Raw genomic sequence first — 20,820 nt, 5'->3', positions numbered from 1 at the left:
TATAGATTTATTTAACCTATCTGACTGAAAGTAGTGCTTTCGGTTGATAGGAGACCCAGCAGGCTGCTTTGCCCAGGTCTTCAGCTTGAGACATTTAAACCTTCCATACTCCACTGTACTTGCTCTAAATTGTAAATAATAGTAGCTTCCTTCAAGATTCATGTCTTGTTACATTTTGTTCACAGCACACCAAGATCCTGAAAACAAATAAATGCATCGTTATTATATGTAAGAACAAACTCAGTAGCTTGGGTGAAGTGAGATTGTGCCCAGGGTAGCACCCCAGCTAAGCTCTTTAAGGGTGCCATCAAGCATTGAGTGTCACAGCTTTTTTTTTTTTTTTTGGGTGATGTAACTCGGTTCATCCATTACACTGTTCCTTCTTCTTTTAGGGAAGAACTGTTCCAGGAAAGGATATTCAACTTAGTTTGAACTGTCTCTCCAATTTCTGCCCCAGACTGAAAGGCCATACACATATAAGTCTCCATCAGCTTTGAAAAGGTATTGAACATCAGCATGGGACTCCCCACCTGGGTTTTGGCCTGTGTGATCTTACCTTTGCTGTACCAGCATGTCAGCGGTGGACTCATCAAGCGAATTATCCGGCAGAAGCGGGAGACTGGGTTAAACATGACCTTGCCAGAGGATAATCAACCTGTGGTTTTTAACCATGTCTACAACATTAAGTTGCCTGTTGGCTCCCTTTGCTCTGTGGACCTGGATACAGCGAGCGGTGATGCAGACCTGAAGGCGGAAATTGAGCCTGTCAAGAATTACGAGGAGCACACGGTGAATGAGGGGAACCAGATTGTCTTCACACACCGCATCAACATTCCCCGGCGGGCTTGTGGCTGTGCAGCTGCTCCAGACATTAAGGATCTGCTGAGCAGACTAGAGGAGCTGGAGGGGCTGGTATCCTCCTTACGAGAGCAGTGTGCCAGCGGGCCTGGATGCTGTCCTAATTCCCAGGCAGTAGAAGGTAAGGCAGACTGGGGAGCTGCTCTTGGGGAAATTCTTATGCTGTCTGTAGATCTTGTTTAGAGTAGATATTCAAATCTGTTTCAAGAATGAACAAAAGTTAACCTGTTGAATCTGAAACGTAATCAAAACTTGAGACGTATTTGGCCAGCCTGCAAGATGCAAGATTGTTTAAGGCACGGGTGGATGAGGTGCTGAGGGATATGGTTTAGTGTTTGATAGGAACGGTTGGACTCGATGATCCGGTGGGTCTCTTCCAACCTGGTGATTCTGTGATTCTGTGATACATCCATTCACAACTTTGCAGTTTCATGGATCTGTGGGTCAGAAGTCTGCCTGGGCCGCTTTGTAGCCTTGGGCATGGTGACAGTCTGTGTCGGAGTTAAGATTAAAACTCGTGTAATCCAAGCTCTTGGCTCCACATTTTGTCCCCTTGAGTAAGCTGCCAAAGTAACCAATTTTGTTTCCAAGTTTTCTTTCATAGACACCAATAAAAATAAAGCAGGAAATAAGGCAGTAGACAAGCACAAATAGTTAGAAAAAGGGGAAAAGTGGTACCCTTCCGGCTGTTTTTTAAACTGACGTAAGAGTATGGTCATACAAGAGAGAAAACACAGGTTTTCTCAGTGGTGATCTGTCTCTCCAAGCTCTGAGCCAGTCTCACAGCTGACGATACAGCATGTTGCCTGGCTTTTTATGTTCTGGAATGAATTGGTGAAAAATGCCTCATGGTGCATGCCCTAATGAAGCAGTCAGAAAAGCTGATCAGTCACTGGAAGAGAGATTTTGAGAAGGGCAGAGGAATCCAGCATGCTCATTTACCAAGTAGTTGGCAGGGGGTCTTCCCTGGCGTTAGTGTGAATTAAAGCATTCCTGGTAAACTAAATCTCACTAGAGAAAGAAGAAGGAATTCTCAGTCAAAAGCTTTGGTGATTCTGGAAATTGTGTCATGTGAGGAACTGGGAAAATGAGATCTGTTTTAGGTCGTGTGTACAGTGTTGACTTAACACATGCCAAACCAAGGGGAGTAATGGGTTTTCTGGATCGTTGGTACAGGTCGCCTGGACACAACACCCTATTGCAATGGACATGGCAACTACAGCATTGAGATCTGTGGCTGCATTTGCGAGCCTGGCTGGAAAGGTCCCAACTGCTCCGAACCAGACTGCCCACACAACTGCTTCAACCACGGCCTCTGCATCCAGGGCAAATGTGTCTGCAACGAAGGCTTCACTGGTGAGGACTGCAGCCAGGCCACCTGCCCGTCTGACTGTAACGACCAAGGCAAGTGCGTGGATGGGGTTTGTGTGTGCTTTGAGGGGTACACAGGCCCAGACTGCAGCGAAGAGCTCTGCTCCCAGGGGTGTAGCGTGTACGGGAGGTGCGTGAACGGGCAGTGTGTGTGCCACGAGGGCTTCACCGGTGAGGACTGCAGCGAGCCCCTCTGCCCCAACAACTGCCACAACCGTGGGCGCTGTGTGGACAACGAGTGTGTCTGTGATGAGGGTTACACTGGTGAGGACTGCAGCGAGATCATCTGCCCCAATGACTGCTTCGACCGTGGGCGCTGTGTCAACGGGACCTGCTTCTGCGAGGAGGGCTTCACCGGGGAGGACTGCGGGGAGCTGACCTGCCCAAACAACTGCAATGGCAACGGGCGCTGCGAGAATGGGCTGTGTGTCTGCTACAAGGGCTTCGTGGGGGATGACTGCAGTGAGAAGAGGTGCCCAAAGGACTGCCACAACCGTGGGCGCTGTGTGGATGGACACTGCATCTGCCATGAGGGATACCTGGGTGAGGACTGTGGGGAGCTGCGGTGTCCCAACGACTGTCACAACCGCGGGCGCTGCGTCAGCGGGCAGTGCATGTGCCACGAGGGATTCATTGGGGAGGACTGCGGGGAGCTAAGGTGCCCCAACGACTGCAACAACCGTGGGCACTGTGTTAACGGGCAGTGTGTGTGCCATGAGGGATTCATCGGGGAGGACTGTGGCGAGCTGCGGTGCCCCAATGACTGCAACAGGCGTGGGCTCTGTGTCAACGGGCAGTGTGTGTGTGATGAAGGGTACACGGGCGAGGACTGTGGGGAGCTGCGGTGCCCTGAAGACTGCCACAACCGTGGGCGCTGCGTGGAGGGGCGCTGCGAGTGCGACAATGGCTTCACAGGGGAGGACTGCAGCGAGCTGTCCTGCCCCAACAACTGTCACCAGCACGGGCGCTGCATCGATGGACACTGCGTGTGTCACGAGGGCTTCATGGGAGAGGACTGCCGTGAACGATCCTGCCCCAACAACTGCAACAATGTGGGCCGCTGCATCGATGGACACTGTGTCTGTGAGGATGGCTACATGGGGGATGACTGCTCTGATGGTAGGTTGCAATGTCCCTTTTGAACCACTTCTCCTGCATCCAACAGACTCAGAGACTCTGAACCATTTCTATATAGCTGGGCCCTGTTACCACTCTTTATCATGGTCCAAAACAGCTGAATGAGAGAAGTGACAAAGCCAGTAGCAAGCTTTTAGTCTCCCTTGCTTTTCAGGGTTGCACACTGTAGCAGTTGCTGGTAACTTTTTGTGGTGAGCAAGCCAACAGGCTGATAATGGTGATGTAGTCCATTAGTTATCTCCAAGTCTGCTACCACCACAATGTCACTGGAACTGTAGTGAACACTGATTGGGATTTGTCTTCATGACCTTATGGTGTCTTGAAGTGAGTCCTGATGCTAAGCAAAAAGGTGTCTGAAAGAAACCATTCTAACAATGGAGAAGAAGGAGAGGTATCCAGAGTCCTATGAGGTATTCAGCAGGATTAGTCAAAAGAATATGAACTGATTTTTGAGTAAAGAATAAGGCTTTGCAGGAATGAGATGGAGTAAATAATGAATGCCAGTGAATAAAGAGCCTCACAGCCAGGTTCTCATTCCCAGGCTCATGCTGGATGGATAAGAAAGGGGGTTGCATTTACAATGCCATTACTATTGTAGGAGAAGAAAATGAAACACACAGCACTAACAATATATCCTGCAAGACCCCAGGGGCTCAGTAACATTGCTTTGTAGGTAGATCTCTGAACCCAAGCCCTGGTGGAGGCAGCAGGTGTAGTGGAGGCAAGACAAAGACAGAAAATAACGTTATTCTATCTGAGGGAACAGTCTGAGACAACTGTCACGATGGAATTGCCAGATATTGCAGTGCAAGCTTTCATGGTTATTGGAGGAACCTTGGGCTACCTCTCAATTGGCCACATAGATTTTGCTTTTGAGGGTAAAAGTTCATTTTATATATTTGCATGTGTAAAAGTATATATGTGTGTGTGTGTTCGATCTGACAAAAGCTTAAAGAAAAACCATGGGATCAGCTGGAGTGGAAACTTAGCTGCAAAGCCACGTGCTTGGTTTCCCAGTGCCACTGACTCTATGGAAACTGATAGAAAACTTTGGCAGCCAGATAGTCACAGGCATAACACTATAAACGTGGTAGTTTAATTTAGTAGATCCCAGGGGAGAAATTTTGGAACTAAGATCTTTATAGAGTAATCAAAGAGTACTTTGGGGCTGGGAACACTCTAAAAGACAATGAATACCCTTGAAAAGAAATTCCCATTTTTAATCTCCTCATCTTGGAAGAACTCCCAAACCACATCTTGTGCTCTTACACGTGCAAATGTGGAGTAATCTATTGAAAGTATTTACAAAAAATAATCATGTTTTATTTTACTTTGGAAAATCTATGCAGTTCTCCGTATACAAACGCCAGGACTTCCAGCTATAAAATCATGTGTTGCTGGCAGTTAAATTAAATGTCAAATCCCTAAGGATCCAGCTGTAACAGGGTTGTGCAGTAGCCATGAGAGGAGGAGTGGGAACACAGTCAGCTATAGGTAATGTGCAAGTGTGAGAGCAGGAATTGGCTGGCAACTTTTGGAGATGTCTGTAGTCTTCATCAGCTGAACATTCCTTTCTTCAAGCAGTTCATTTTTGTGTCATGCCTTCCCTGTTCTCTGTTTGTTACATAATTCTTATAAACCGCTCCTGGGAAAATATGAAACTGGGAATGCCATTGTTTTCTGAGCCTTGAGAAATTCTTGTAAGTTTGTTTTGGGTTTCTTTTTTTCCTCCTTCCTAGTGTCTCCTCCAACTGAGCTGACTGTGACGAACGTAACCGATAAAACCGTAAATCTGGAATGGAAGCATGAAAACCTTGTCAATGAGTACCTCATCACCTATGTCCCTACGAGCAGCGGTGGCTTAGATATGCAATTCACTGTACCAGGAAACCAGACAGCTGCCACTATCCACGAGCTGGAGCCAGGCGTAGAGTACTTTATCCGTGTCTTTGCCATCCTTAAAAACAAGAAGAGTATTCCAGTCAGTGCCAGGGTAGCAACATGTGAGTACAATATTCCACATATTCTTTCTTTTGTCTATTCCATATTTATTTGCATCCAATTTTCAGGGTATTATGTCTTTTGTATTTTCTATTTCCAATTAATCTTTTCTGGATGAATTAATCTTTTCTGCACTTTCATTTTCTGTTTCTTTTCCAATACCAATCACTGTGTTAAAAGCACAGTTTTTCTGTTCTTCTCTCTGCCTTTCTGCTCTCTGCAGTGCCTACAAATATATAGCACGGAGTCTTTGTAAATCAGGACCCTTGGCTTATTTGTAAGAAGGTGCATTTTTAAAATCTGGTAATGTTTCCTGAAAAAAAAAAAAGGTAAAAAAGATATCAATGTGTAAAAAAGCAATATGAAATCACTTGGATTCAAACTGTTTTGACTAAACTGGAGATTCTATTTGGTTTGCATCTTCAGTGTGTTTTAACAGACCTTATTTTCCATCTATCTGTCCATTTGTTGTTCATCTTCCTTTTTGTACTGTGCACATCACAGCCCTATCTAAGCATCCCAGCCTCAAAGGTTGCTTTTTTACTTCAGTCACTGTGCTCAGTTTTTAGAGTTGTGGGGAAGGCTTCGTCTCACCAAAATTCAAATGTCCACACTAGGCTTCTTTTAAGAGGGGAAAAAATGGAGATTTCTAGGTTAAATTTGTTTTACTCTAAGATGACATTTAAAGCAGGTCAGAGGAAGGTCACTCCAAAGACAGAATAACTGGCTGTGAAGAGGGATTAGACCTTTCAGATGCAGATACCTACATGGCAGATATTTATAAAAGTGGAAAGACCTCCTATCGCCAGTGCCTCACTATGGGTACTTGTTGCTCATGTAATAATATCCTTTTTTTTGTTTTTCTGTCACAGATCTGCCTGCTCCAGAAGGTCTGAAATTCAAATCTGTTGGAGAAACGTCTGTCCAGGTGGAATGGGATCCCCTGAACTTTTCATTTGACGGCTGGGAGCTGGTCTTCCGTAACATGGTAAGGAAGCAGTGTTTCTTGCATAGAGGCCATATGTAGAATCATAGGATAGTTTGGGTTGGAAGGGACCTTAAAGCCCTTCCAGTTCCACCGCCTCCTGCCATGGGCAGGGACACCTCCCACTGGATCCAAGCCCCATCCAACCTGGCCTTGAACACCTCCAGGATGGGGCAGCCACAGCTTCCCTGGGCAACCTGTTCCCATGCTTCACCACTTTCACAGTGAAGAAATTCCTCCTTATGTCTAGTCTAAACTCGCCACTCTCCGGTTAATAGTCATTATATAAGTGAGACATCCTGGATTTTTTTTTATTTATATTGATTGTTCTGTGTGTTACAGAAAAAGGATGATAATGGAGATATAACCAGCAGCTTGAAAAGGCCAGAGACTTCATATATGCAACCAGGTTTGGCACCAGGGCAACAGTATAATGTGTCTCTCCATATAGTGAAAAACAAAACCAGAGGACCAGGACTGTCCCGAGTGATAACCACAAGTAAGCACAACCTGTGTTTGGTGTAGTGCCACCACTAAACAACTGCTCTTTGGTGTAGCCTAGGGAGTTTTCAGAAACAAATCCAAGCTCCATACTGTGTATTGCTAGGGCTGGGGCCAGGAGAGGATGTAGTAGTAGAGCTGCTAATGAAGAATACATAAGCAGATATTAATTCCTTTCCAAATTACCCATCTGAAAAGTTAAGGAAATGTATGTTTAACTAGAAGGTAGCGAGCAGTATGCACTTCTGTCCTTTTTCAAAATGTCCATCAACAGGAACTAGAATTTCTTTCATCCTAGTGATATTTGTATGAAGAAATTATTTAAAAGAGAATTTCTGTTGTGCAGGTTGGGAACCTCTTAGGGCTCCTGCTTGCCTTTCCTTTGGCAGCATCTGCTGTTAATGAATTTTGATGAATTTGTGTCTGGTGAATCGGCATTTGACACATTCTTCTACAACTACAGAAAATAAAGGAAGAAAGTAAATGAGGATAAGCTTCAGTTGGTAGATGCTGTTTATTTTAGTTTTGCTCTACATCAGCAATTAAAAGCACAGGAATGTGTATGAATTTTCTGGCAGTTTTTCTTTAAAAACACTACCCTTTTCTCTCTTTGTAACAGAGCTTGATGCCCCTGGCCAGATTGAGGCAAAAGATGTCACAGACACCACAGCTCTTATCACCTGGTCTAAACCCTTAGCTGAAATCGAAGGCATAGAGCTGACTTATGGCCCCAAAGATATTCCAGGGGACAGGACAACCATTGACCTCTCTGAAGATGAAAACCAATATTCTATTGGAAACCTGAGGCCTCACACTGAGTATGAAGTGACACTCATCTCTCGTCGAGGGGACATGGAAAGCGACCCCATGAAAGAAGTCTTTGTCACAGGTAAGAGGCTTGGATAACAGTCCAGACTTCTGGGAAGGTAATGTGGTCACCATCAGTCTTCCTGTGCTGTGTGTCTTGTTGCTTGAGTTGATAGTTACTGCATCAACACAGAGTCAGCACTGTTACAGAGGTACATGAAAATGGAGAATGTTTGGGGTTTTTTTTGCACCCCTCAAGTATCTAAATGTATTTTGAATGTGGGAACTATGTTATCAAGTCACTTTTTGCTCATCATACCCTAAATCTCTACTTCAGGAAACAAACTTCTCTGGATTACTTGTCTGCTTAGCTAAATATCTTCCATGGTTCCTGTTCCCTCTAAGACCTTATTTCTGTTTGTCTAAACGCATAACAGAAAAGCAGACAACTTTGCTGGTTTTCCCTCTTCAGTTCTGTCATGCATTTATAAATCTACTTTTCTCCTTAGTGATTCTGGGAATGCTTTATCAAAGTGGGAGTCCTTTTTCCTTTGGAAATCTGAGGTATTTATAAAGGAAAAGTAGTATTTTCATCCAAATATGTTTTTTTCACAAGTCTATTCTGTAATAAAAATAATTACTGAGATTGAAAATATTATTTTTGTTTCAGGAGGTAGAAGTTGAATTTCTTCTAGTGATTTTTTTTTTCCAGAGCTAGTGAACTTTCCACTTCATGCTAAAATAAATCTGCTTGTTGTAGTTAAGAACATAGTAGTATCTCTTGGGATGAAACATAACTTCAGTTTTATTGATGATTTCACCTTCTAATCAGTACTGCCATAAGAAACTTATGTCTTAAGAGAATTATTGCTATTTACTTATTTATTTGTTGGTTGGTTGATTACAGACTTGGATGCTCCAAGAAACCTGAAGCGGGTGTCACAGACAGACAATAGCATTACTTTGGAGTGGAAGAACAGCCATGCAAATATTGATAACTATCGAATTAAGTTTGCTCCCATCTCTGGTGGAGACCACGCTGAGATCACAGTGCCAAAGGGCAACCAAGCGACAACCAGAGCTACTCTCACAGGTAGGGGAATGGAGAGATTGTTGTTAATGTCATGCTACTGCTGTCACCCTAGAAGACTTATGTAATGACAAAATGTCCTTTGATTCATGTGTAAGAGTCAAGAGCAGAGGCTGCACATTTGGGGTACAAGCAATTAAATAAAAACACGTGATGCATAGATTTACGCACCTGCAGATGGATAACTCACCAACAGAAGGTGTGTAGCCATTTCACTTTCATGTGCATCTCTGAATCCCACTAGTCTGTCCCTGAGTTCTAGGTAGCTACATGCCTTTGTGGAGATGGCTTCACATCCCTGAGTTCAAGAGGCTTTTACACGTGCTGGGGATGGTGTTTACTGATGCCCGTCTGCAACATTTTTGTGTACCTGCAAGTATTTTGTGCACCTGCAAGGCATCTTGCCAGCCTGAAAAGCTTGGTCGTAGTATTTTCTCCATGTTATGCTGATGTCTACTTGTTTTCCTTTGGTCGAAGAACCTATACTGCAAGCTCTTAAAAGCAGAAACTATCTCTGATTATGCATCAGTGTTTAAAATGCGCTTCCAGTCAGGCATAATCTTTATCCTTTGGCATGTGCATGGAAAAAGATTTAGTAACATCAGGTCAGCTGAAACCTTGATTCTTTGCATATCCAGGAAAGCATACATCTTATGTTACATACATTCAGGCTTTCTTATTTAAAACATGTTCATAGGCATATTCCATGGACAGGAACTCACACTTCTGTTCCTCATCTCTTAGGTTTGAGGCCTGGAACTGAATACGGCATTGGAGTGACAGCAGTGAGAGAGGACAGGGAAAGCGCTCCTGCTACCATTAATGCTGGAACCGGTGAGTAGCTTGGTCTTCCTTTCCACTCTGGAGGAAGCATCAAGTCAGGTGGAGCCACTCTGATGTTTCTTTCCTTTCCAAGTAACCTTGTAAGAAATATTTTAGAAAGTTCTTGATTTCATTTTGATACCTATGGAACATTTCCCCAAAGATCTCGACCTTCCATCTGGCTTCCTTTTCCTGTATGAGGGTCTTAAAATGCCCTGGGAGTTTTGTCTCCAGGTGAACTCTTTAATGATAGTTATGCTTACACTGATTACTCTGCCTATCCTCTTTCTCATAGGAATGGTGGTTATGGCCAAACGGTTGATTTGACAAAGAGCGCAGCCTCAGTGGTTGCAATAGTCCTGATTGCCCTTTAAATTCAGGATTTTTCTCACAATGTTCCCCATTTCCCAGGTAAATTCTCTCCTGCCTCTCCTCCATGTAGCTCCTGCTGAAGTGAGCCTAAGTGAGAGAAATTTTTCCTAGTGTATCTTGTCTATAAAAGAGAACTTCATCATCCTCTACCTAAAACCAGCAACAGAGCTTCAAAAGCTTGAAAAGGTGGATAGGACACTAAGTTGTTGCTAGACACCCATAGATGTGTCCTGTCTACAGATGCCACAAAAACTGTCCCAGGGAATTTCAGAGACAAGTCAACTTTGGGTTTTTTAACCTGCAGATCTTGATAACCCCAAGGACTTGGAAATCAGTGACCCCACCGAAACCACCTTATCCCTTCGCTGGAGAAGACCAGTGGCCAAGTTTGACCATTATCGCCTCATTTATCTTCACCCCTCTGGAGAGAAGAATGAAATGAAGATCCCTGTGAACAGCACCTCTTTCATCCTGCGAGGGCTGGAGGCAGGGGCAGAATACACCATTAGTCTGGTGGCTGAGAAAGGCAGACACAAAAGCAAACCCACAACTGTCAAAGGTTCAACTGGTGAGTAACAGCTGTTGATGCACCCTGTGCACATGATCATTGGGCAATGACTGCTCCAAGTACTACTCTATCTGATTCTGTAAGTCATGTCTGAAGAACAGCTTAGAAACATCAGCTGCCTGCAGGGCAGACTTTGCTCTGTCTGGTATGATAGACTTAACTGAGGGGTAGCCACGTATTTCCCTACCCACTATGTTTAGCTCCGTGTTCTCAATGATTTATTGCTTACACTTTGAGAAGACTCACAACAAACACAGCTGTTTGTCCTGCAGGAAATACAGACCTCATCCTTTGTTTTAAATAAGGCTGAGGGTTTTTTGTGTATTATGTCTTATAATTTGTTTTGTTTACTACAGCCAGAAACTAAGAGGAAGAACAACCAGAAAGTATTTAACATTACTTGTTCCTGCCTAATGAATTCTTTTCACAGCATGCCTCCACCCATCATGCTTCAGCAGGGTCAGTAGGGCTCTGATGGTGCCCTTTTTCAGTTTTCTCATCCAAAAGCAAGAAAGGCTACTGCAACAAATCCAGTCATGCTTTGCATTTGATACCGTGATTGTTACATGTGTCTACAAAGAAGAGGTCCATTTCTTCCATCACCATTTGAACAAACCACTCTTCTTAACCAGTATCAGTGAACTACTTATTCAATAAGGTTTTATTCTTTATGAAACATTTTGATCCAGAGTTTGTTGCAGACAGAATTATGTCTTGGTATTGAATATGAGTCCTGGATCTTTAGGCGCATTCACGCTAAATCTTACGAGGCAGAGCCCGAGCTGTTGTAAGTAAAGTAGAAACAGTAAAATCAGAATCAGCTGAGCTACAATTGTTATCCTTAGCAGATCTCAAGGTGTTTAGGCTTTTCTCCCCAAAGACCATCTATAAGGTAGACACATGGCAGAAGCTGTGGATTTTACCAGTTAATAACTACACTGCTTAACTGATCAAAACTTGTTTCATGTTCCCTGGTAGAGTTCATGCCAGCAGAACCTCTGAATGCTTTATAGGGTCAAGTAATCCAGTAGAGCAGAGAGTTATATGGTATGGTGTAAACTGCAGAAAACCATCAGTATTCAGTTACTTCCTTGGTGCATAAGGCAGGCTCATGTCCAGTGTAGGGAAAAGTTAAGAAGCCTTAAGACACACACATATGTGGTAGGAGTGAGCCTGCTTCGTTTTTTTCAAAGTTATCTGTTTCCCCATTGGTCTGAAGACTGAGTGGTCTCAAAGGATTCATGCATCAATGGTGAAAAGGCAGAAACAACTTGCTGTGGAATTTCACAACATGCTCATCCCAGTACTGGCTTCCAAAGTCTCAGAAGGTGGCTTCTTTCTCCTGGTTTGGTAGTTGGGGTTTTTTTATGAATACATTCATTTAGCCAGTGTATTTGGTCGAAGTCTTTACTCAGAGCAGCCAGCAAACAAAGAGGCCTCTGCAGTGGGGTCCTTAGAAGCAGTAGCAGTAGTTGACATAACTTGTCACTGTGACCTTCCTCCTGCGTAGGAAGGGGCATATCAAAACACATGAGCATGGAGAGGCAGAAATGACCTGTAAGCCTGGTGTTATGAGGCAAGAGGTTTCTTCTTCAGTTTGCTTCTCGTCCACCCTCAAGTCAGTCCTCTTTATTTAGGTTCCCAGTATTTGGGAGGTCCTGAAGTCCTCAGGCTAGGCCAGAGAAACTTGTTGTTTTACCCTCTCTTACAGAGCCATGGGGGATCTGAGTTTTATTGCACTGCCGGGGAGAGTGCTTGGAGCAACCAGGGACAGAGAGGAATGATTGAAGTATAAAACACCAGTGGCATGGTTAGGACGGGGCATTCTCTTCTCAGTGGGTGGAGGAGACAGTCCTGCTGCTTAGAGGGGCTTGTGCCATCCCTGCTGAACAAGGGAGCCCGAGGCTGTGGAAGGGCAGAGAGTTTTTCTTTTCAGAGTTTCTTTTGCTTCTCCAAATCACCAATACTTCATCATACATTCTTCCCAGCTTCTTGAAGGCGCAGTGAGGCTTCTCTACCAGAAAATATTCAGGAGTTTCCCACATTTTTTCCCACATACTGAATTTTCTGTCACTGAGGGTAAAGCTTCTTTCAGCCTTAGAACTGAAGAACTTCTGTTGGTGCCTCCTCTCCCCTCTCACATTCTTCCTGTTATCTCTTTATGTATATCAACTCTCCACACAAAAACAGCTGAAACATTCAGATCTCATGAACCTGTAGCCAAGGACATGTCACAAAATCTTCTGTAGTATAGGCTGGCAGCCTTCTGTTGCTTCTGTCTCTTCATATGGATGAAGCGCAGCTCAAGTGACAAAGTGTTTTTTTAGCAGATGTCCATGACTGCTTTCAAGGGATGGTAACGATTATAAAGTGAACAGTTTGCTAAATGTTATGTTGTCTTGCTGAACAGGAAAGACTGAATATTTCACACTGCTATTTGCTTCTGTTTCTTTGTAGCTCTCTATAGTCTAACCCTAACACAGGCAATGACTCCTGACCCAAAGGAGCTTTCTGGTTCTGGGAGCTTTCTTGCTCCAGAGGACTCAGGGATGCAGGAGGATGCACTTGGGGACCTTGTGGTCTTGAAGGTAACAGGCCACAGCTTTAGTGTCTCATGGTATGCAAATACAGGAGTCTACAGTAGTTTTGTGCTGGAGTACGAGGAAGTGTCACTGGGAGCTGGGCCCCCTGCAGAAATCTTCCTGCCCAGAGAATCCCTGGGTGCTGTGATTGATGGCCTCCAAGCTAACACTACCTATAAAATCAAGGTGTATGGATTGGCGGGAGAACAGCGCTCTTCTCCTCTGGAAGCCATGGCTACAACAGGTACCTCCTTTCTGTTATTTATGAAAGTGTCACAAACTAGGCTACTTCTTGTTCATTAGAGGTCCCGCCCAGTATCTCGCTAAGGTTTTGGTTTAGAACTAGTTCAGAAACTAAAGAAAATAAGCCATTTTACTGGTTGGAGGGACCTTTCTGGCAGCATGTCTTGAGAATGTTACACCAGATTAACAACTAATCAGTAGGGTGAGCACGTAACCCAGCTCTGAGGAAGCTGAGCAGTCAGACAGCAGTTTTGTTCTTCCTTGCTCTGGTTCTGGAACCCTGCCTGCATTGCACAATGTAGGTCCTGGAGGAGGATGGATGGTAATACATCAGACATGAGAGGCCTGTGGAGATAAATGAGGGGACATTAGAGAAACCAAGCATCAACCTCAAATTCCTCTGCTGAAGGACCCAGATTGTGCAGCAACTGCTGATGAATCATGGATGTGATACTGTCTTGCCTCTGGAAATGAGTTGCATAGAGAAGCATGGCTTGGAGAAGTAACTTTTCCATTCTGTTGAATGTTTCCAAGATTTATGCTGTTTACTAAAGACCCTTGTCTGTGTTGTGCATCAGTCCCTCTTCCTTTCCTGGCTTCTATTAGTCCTAGATTGCACCACCCATTTTTATACAAACTCAAAGACACATTCAGAGGAATGGTTGGGTGAGCTAGTTCAGTGGGAAACTACAGTGCTGACCACTGGGAAAAGAAATTTACCAGTAAAGATTCTTCATTTCTTCAACTGATTCCTCTGCTTAAAATGACCTGGAACTCTACTTCAGTATGAGGGTTTTTAGTGGTAGCTACTGTAGTATTTCTGGCTTGTGATATACTGCAATGCTTTCTTTGTGAAACTGAGAGGAGCACCAGCACTGTAAGCCCAGTTTAATCAGCTGGTTGAGAGAGGGCAAAGGGTCTGAAAACAACCTGAATACCTCAGTTGTGTATCGTTTCTTACAGTGTGTTTGAGCTGATGTGGGACTCCACAGTGAAACTGGCTGGGAACCCTTCTTGGAAAATAGAAAATCCGAAAGGACAGAAGGAAGAAATAATACAGAATACTGTCTGCTCCATCCCAAGTAGCTGAGGAAATGTTCTGGCAGAACATTTACATTCTTTTTTAGTAAATTCACGAGTTGAGCATTACAATGGAATTCCTCAAAAGGCCAACACCAGCAGTATAGACATATTGAGGCCATACTCAGCCTGAAGATTTTTACTAAGAGAATTATATTGAGAAATATTCCAGTCTGAGAAAGAGCACACATTTGTTGTCCATCCAGTTTCCCTTTTACATAGCTTTCAGCTATTCTTCATCTTGCCACCATGAAGCATTCTGTCTGGCTGTCATTCACTCACCTAGGGCTTCTAGAGCTCTCTTTCTCTTCTCCCCATCTATTCATCTAGTTACTAAATCGACTTTTTGAATCTCATTGGTCTTGTAATCCTACAGTTTGATTGTTTTCCAGATCTTCCATTATCTGTTATAGTATTAAATCTTCTCAACAATGAACACTGATTTTTTTCTGTGGTATCAGGGTATTTTCCATGTATTCATACCATTTCATTTTTCCATATCTTGCATGTTTGCACACAAAGCCACATATTCCTCTGTTACATATGGGCTTAATGTGGGGCATATGTGTGTTTGTGTGTGTGTGTGTGGAGGGTAGACCACTCTTTCTCATCCACAAATGCACTTGTGGAGTCAAGTCATTAAACCCAAGGTAATATTCAGAATTAGGTCGGAATTAAAATCAGAGGTAATGTAGTTACATGTAGTTACATATGCTCCATGAGATAATCTGTACGTGGCAACCTTCCATGTAGCTGCCAAAGTTGGCACAGTAAAATTAACCCTTTTTTGGCAGCAAAATTCTGAATTAAAGTGTCAGTTACATAGTTGATCCCTCAGTTTTTGAATAATTCTGAAGAACTGTTGCTGAATTTCCCATTCAGATTGAAGAAACCGGGTCCTTATGTGGTTATACACAGGAACGTGAGAGAAATAACAGTAGGGTTGATCAGGTAAAATGAGGAAATATGAGAAGCCAATTTTGGCTAATATTACATAAGGTTTTCTCAGGGATCCTCGGTATATCAGGAGGATAATGCCAGCAGTTTCTTTTCTTCTCTTGGTATTTTTCGATGTTTGGTCCCAGGTTTCCAGCTCAGGGTGCATGGCAGTTTCCCAGAGGGACCACCCACAGCAGAGAGCTGTACATGTGTAGTGTACTGCTGCCCTTTCCTCCCCACTGGTCTGTTCACTCCATCTATGCATGTCTTCTGCACAAATACTCCCCAGTGGAGCCCAGCTACCACTACGCATGTTAAGTAGACAACCCCAAGGCTGAACACTTGCTTGATGCCATGGTTATTTGCCTGTTCCCAGAACAGGAAAGAACTGGTTGGCATCTAATTGTGTGCAAGCAGCTGAGAGTGGTAGGAGGCTACACGAGCTCAGTAGCTCTGGTGCAGTCAGATCATGGGTTTGACAGTCCAATGACTGAGAAAGAGGGAATTATGCTAGTGGTGTGATGACAACATGGCTGTTCACTGAATAATGGTTCAGATCATGTGCTGGGGTAATTTAAAGAGGGTCCTTACCTAAGTCAAAGATATCCATGGTATGTGTAAATATAAATCACAAGCTCCTCTCCTTCTAGAGGTGATCAGAAATCGATGTTTTTTAGATCTGTATTTGTCCTGAGAGTATATTTTCAAGATAGTATTTTTGCATTTGTTTGAAAACCTTTTTAATTGATCTTCTTCCTCTGAAAACTTTCTTATTTTCCTGATATGTGTATGAATTTGGAGACACATACTGAATCCTTAGTACATATTTGTACTGACCTGATTGATGGTGGTAGATGACTTGCTCTCTCTTAATTGAATGCAAGCGGAGCATGAAAGCGAGGCAGTCATTGAGATGTGAAATTATGTTGTTTTCCACTAATGAGGAGATAATTCTGCATGTCAGAAAATTCACCTGCCTGCTGCCTTGTAGCTGTGATCAGAAACACATTCCCTGTGATCTCCACAGCTCTCAGATTTTCAGCATCTTACTGTGTCACAAGGTACGTTTACAGATCATCCAGCATGTCGAAGGCTGGGCTCTTCTTCTTTTTGATTACTTTAGATGATTTAAAAGAAAGATGGCAAGTTCTTTCTTTCTTGATTTTTAGGTAAGGATGTGAGCCCCCCCACCTTTTTTATAAATGCTGCATGTATCCAGATGGATAACTCTCCAAGCCTGTTTTTGATGGGGTAGAATGAGATTTAGTATGCTTCTGCTGTGGTTGATTTCCCAGGATGCAGATATGTTTGTGATGTTTGGCATGTTACTGTTTGCATCAGAAGCAATGACTGATGTGCTGTAGTAAGATAAAAGGCATGCTTGAGAGTCTTGGGGTTCAACTCCTCACCGATGTAAATTAGCAAAATTCTTTGGGGGTAGTCAAAGTGCACTGATTTACATCAACAGAGGATATGCCCATTCTCTGCTGGAAGCACTTCCGCTTGTCTTTGTGTTTAGTGGTTTTCGCTCTGGACTGCTAGTTAGTGTGGTCATGAGTGATGCTACCTTTGCTTGTGGCCTGGATTCAGTCTCCAAAAAAGAGCTTCCTGTCTGTTTTCTCTGTTCTTAGAGCTCTAATGCAGAACACATGAACTTGTTTTGTAGCAGATGTGAGCTGTCTTTTGTATGTTTGGGGGTTTATTGTGAGGAAATTTTAACTTGTAATTTACCTCTGTTTAGCACATCTAGTCACAACAGCTGGAGAATCAAACAATGAAATGTCATTTAATCCTACCATTCCTGCGCCTACAGAGCTAAGTTATTTACCAAACCCCAGTACTTATTCTCATGCTCAGCTTTCGGTGCCCACTGACCTTCCCATCTCAGAAGCTACTGGTGCTCTTCATGACCTTAATATAACACACAGGACTTTCAGCCATTTCACCCTGTCTTGGGCAGCACAGGATGAGGTATTTGATCAGTTCTTTATCACTCTGAAAGACCTGTCCAGTTTAAACAGAACACAGGAAATCTTTTTGCCTGGAAACCATCGAGAAACAGAAATTACCAATCTCACAGCTGGCACACAATACCAGATTACCCTTCATGGAAGCACTCAAGGTCAGCTCTCTTGGTCCCTGGAAGCCCTAGCTGCTACAGGTATTTTCTATGGATTCATTAGCAGTATGTTCCTTTTCTGCTTTGAAATACAGAACTTAATTTTTACTGCTGTTCTCCTGCAGGAATGCTAGGGTTAGTGAGTGATGCCTTTCTTCTTAGTGTATTTTTTCTTTCTTATTTCTGCATGACTCTAATTTCTATGGAATGAGAGCCTTGAGTTGTGCAGCATGGACTGTGCCCCATACAGCTTTTAAAGTGATGTAGCATCAATTCTCTCTTTTCAACCTGCATGCAAGGAGAGAACATTGATGCATCTGCTATTTGCAAGACACATGAAAATAGCAAGAAGCAGCAGGTATTTATCTGGATTGTGCTTCAAAGACAAGAAGGATCGCAAGGAGGTTGAGCTTTGCAACACTGGCATGGAAGTGGTGATGTCAGAGAAAAAAAAGATTGTAACACATTGGGAGTATATCTTTCGGAAAACTTCCACCTCTTATCCCTGTTACATGAATTTCATGAGGATCAGGCCCTTAAACATAGGACTGAGATCAATAGTGATCAAAGTACCAGTGAGTGAGTTCATATCTGGGTTTGTTCAGCCTTGAGAGAAGGCTTAGAGGAGACTTTATTACCAGTACATAAAGGCTGTCTGCCAAGAGGATGGAGACTCCCTCTTTACGAGGAGTCACATGGAAAACACAAGGGGTAATGTTTATAAGTTGCTCCTGGGGAGATTCTTATTGGATTCCAGAAGGAAATTTTTCATAGTTAGAACAGTTAAACATTGGAATAATCTCCACAGGGAAGCGGTGGATTCCTCTACACCGGCCACTTTTAAGGCTCAACTTGACAGGGTGTTGGGCCACCACATTTGAACTATTTATTACTTAAAAAGTTGGACCGGATGCCCCCTGAGGTCTCTTCCAACATGGCATTCTGTGATTCTCTGATCTGAGAACGTAGCTGGAGATGAATGATTGCACCTATGCATCACCCCAAAACCAGATTCACAACATGAGATATAATAGTTACATAGGAACACAAAGATTGCTACACACCTACTACAAGGTCAGAGCCATCTTGTCTCTCAATGGTTTGTTCTTTCTTTTTTTTTTTTTAAATAAGAAACATCTTCTCTTGATTGCATTTGCCATGACATTGTCATATATGTTGGATGGTTTATGGATGAGGCTTTTGGAGATGTCCAGCAGTCCAAGTTGGTGCATGATTTTTGTATGAGACCCTCTTGGTCCCTAGGGAGCATGATGAGGCTGCGTGCGCTTCCATTTCAGACCTGCATGAGAAACAAATGGGAGGAAAAAGGATTGCATCTTGGAAGCAAATGTAACTGAGCACTCTTCAGAGAAATCTGAATTGCTTTTAAGCTGTGATGATTATGGCATTACTTATTATAATCAAGCTTTTACTTAAATGATTTCACCTTACTGTAACTTCTGGGTTATCTTTATTTAGATTTTAGTGTGTTTATTAGTTTCTTTTGCTTCCAGAAGATGATGATTTCTGCTACAATCAGTTCCTTTTCTATCCTGCTTTCTCCTTTTCAGCTAGAGTGCTGTTTTGACAGGATTCATATTTTGCCTCAACAAGTCTCATTTCTGTTCCTGATTAAAGCCAAACCAGCTATGGATTTATGCATTTCTTCATTGAACATGATTGTGTTATTTCATAAACAACCTTTTCCTTTCTAACAGGGTGGTATAAGCTCTTCAAAATGTTTTATGTTCCTGAGTAGTAATAATTTACTGTACTTTGGCAAATTTCATTGAAAATAATTGACTGTCATCTAAGAGTGCTCACCCTCTGCAAATTCAACCCCAACTACTTTTGAAGGCTGTGCAGCAGTCGTACAATAAACACTCTGCTTTTACCGGGGGGAAATTCATATGAGTAATGTTGCTGAGTCTCATTTTTTTTTTCCAGCACCCCTTTACCTTCTGCTTTAAAATATGCCTAAAGCTTGCAGTTGAAGTTAAAACTGACAAATCAGATCTCTTTCTATTCATGCATTCTCACTTACATATTCTTCGTTGTGTAGATTGGAATTATTCAGATGGACTCTGCTGAGAAAATGATTTAAATGTTCAAATCTAAGCTCTTCCTAGGCCATCGCTTTGATGGCGTATGAGCACATTGATTTCTGTGAATGCAATTTTTGACTGATATTAGTAACTCTGAAAATTCAAGTTCTTTGCCCCCAGGAAGGTTTTGTGAACAGAATAATGTAATTTAAGGAAGACAAATTCTTTTAACTAAAGATGTGCAGACACGGAGGAATTTTCCCTTTATTGTTCTGAATCAGAAATAATTTGGAAGTATAAACAACATCCTTCATATGGACAAAATTAAAAGCATAAACATCTGAGTCCCAGCTCCTCTAAACTCAGTGTTTTCCTAGCCTTACAACAGGTGATATTGCAGTATTCACAGTTACTTCATACTGGCAAATGCTGCGCTGTTAATAGTGCAGTAAAGTGGTTACATTACTACTTATCTCATAGTGTAATTAAAGTTGGCAAAATGCAGCTGTTAGATGGTCTATAAGGTGCTTTCTGTAAACAGTTTTTTTGCAGTAAGGTGATTATTATCTATCATTACAGTTCTTTTTTGTTTCTTTCTCATTTACCTTGTTTCTGAAGAGACTGCGAGTCATCTGGGGCAGCTGAGAATGTAAATGCGGGTGTGGGTGCATCTCCGTGTCACCGATTTCAAGTGAAATTCATTAACACAGAACATCATTAAGTAATACATCTTCACCACTAATCTGTAATCTGAGTAACTAATTGACTCTCTGTCCTTATTCAGAGGAGGAACCTGAGCTTGGAAACTTATCGGTATCAGAGAGTGGCTGGGATGGTTTCCAGCTCACCTGGACAGCAGCCGACGGTGCCTATGAGAACTTTATCATTCAGGTGCAGGAGCTGGACAACCCCGAAGAATCCTGGAATATCACAGTTCCAGGTGGACTGCGCTTTACGAATGTTACAGGCCTCGAGGCCAACAGAACTTATACCATCACACTTCATGGTGTGACTCAAGGCTACAGGACCAAACCTCTTTCTGTTGAAACTGTGACAGGTATCTTTTCAAGTCACATGCAGTCTCGTGGTTCACTTTCCTTGCAGACAGTGATGTCAGCCAGAGCTATCGCAACTGCTTGGCAAAGCTTGCTCACTTGCATGGGGTGCGCTGGACTCATTAAAGCTTGGCTGAACACCTCTGGTGTGGAAATGTCCCATGATCAGACTTTCCAATGGGAATCTCAGTGCCCCTATGGAGCTCTTTGCTTTTAGGAATGTTTCCCCCCACCACCACTTCAGA

General features: G+C 43.0%; 1 protein-coding gene across 5 annotated transcripts in view; it reads left to right on the top strand.

Moving 5' to 3' along the window:
• TNC (tenascin C) overlaps positions 1–20,820 on the top strand; it is a 73,593-nt gene that overhangs the window by 24,123 nt on the left and 28,650 nt on the right. For 3 of the 5 annotated variants that reach the window (XM_069872995.1, XM_069872997.1, XM_069872996.1), the window contains exons 2-11: positions 393–979; positions 2,035–3,348; positions 5,106–5,369; positions 6,240–6,355; positions 6,695–6,851; positions 7,473–7,742; positions 8,568–8,753; positions 9,495–9,584; positions 10,249–10,512; positions 20,305–20,577. In XM_069872995.1, the coding sequence (XP_069729096.1) occupies positions 517–979; positions 2,035–3,348; positions 5,106–5,369; positions 6,240–6,355; positions 6,695–6,851; positions 7,473–7,742; positions 8,568–8,753; positions 9,495–9,584; positions 10,249–10,512; positions 20,305–20,577 (3,397 nt within the window). In that variant the 5' untranslated portion in view covers positions 393–516. The remainder of the gene's footprint in view (positions 1–392; positions 980–2,034; positions 3,349–5,105; positions 5,370–6,239; positions 6,356–6,694; positions 6,852–7,472; positions 7,743–8,567; positions 8,754–9,494; positions 9,585–10,248; positions 10,513–20,304; positions 20,578–20,820) is intronic. The other 2 variants (XM_069872999.1, XM_069872998.1) reach the window with 1 other exon arrangement.

The sequence above is a fragment of the Phaenicophaeus curvirostris genome, chromosome 20 (assembly GCF_032191515.1).
Source record: "Phaenicophaeus curvirostris isolate KB17595 chromosome 20, BPBGC_Pcur_1.0, whole genome shotgun sequence".
Taxonomy (NCBI): domain Eukaryota; kingdom Metazoa; phylum Chordata; class Aves; order Cuculiformes; family Cuculidae; genus Phaenicophaeus; species Phaenicophaeus curvirostris.
Note: the sequence above shows the minus strand (reverse complement) of the source record. Positions and strands in the feature narration are given on the sequence as shown.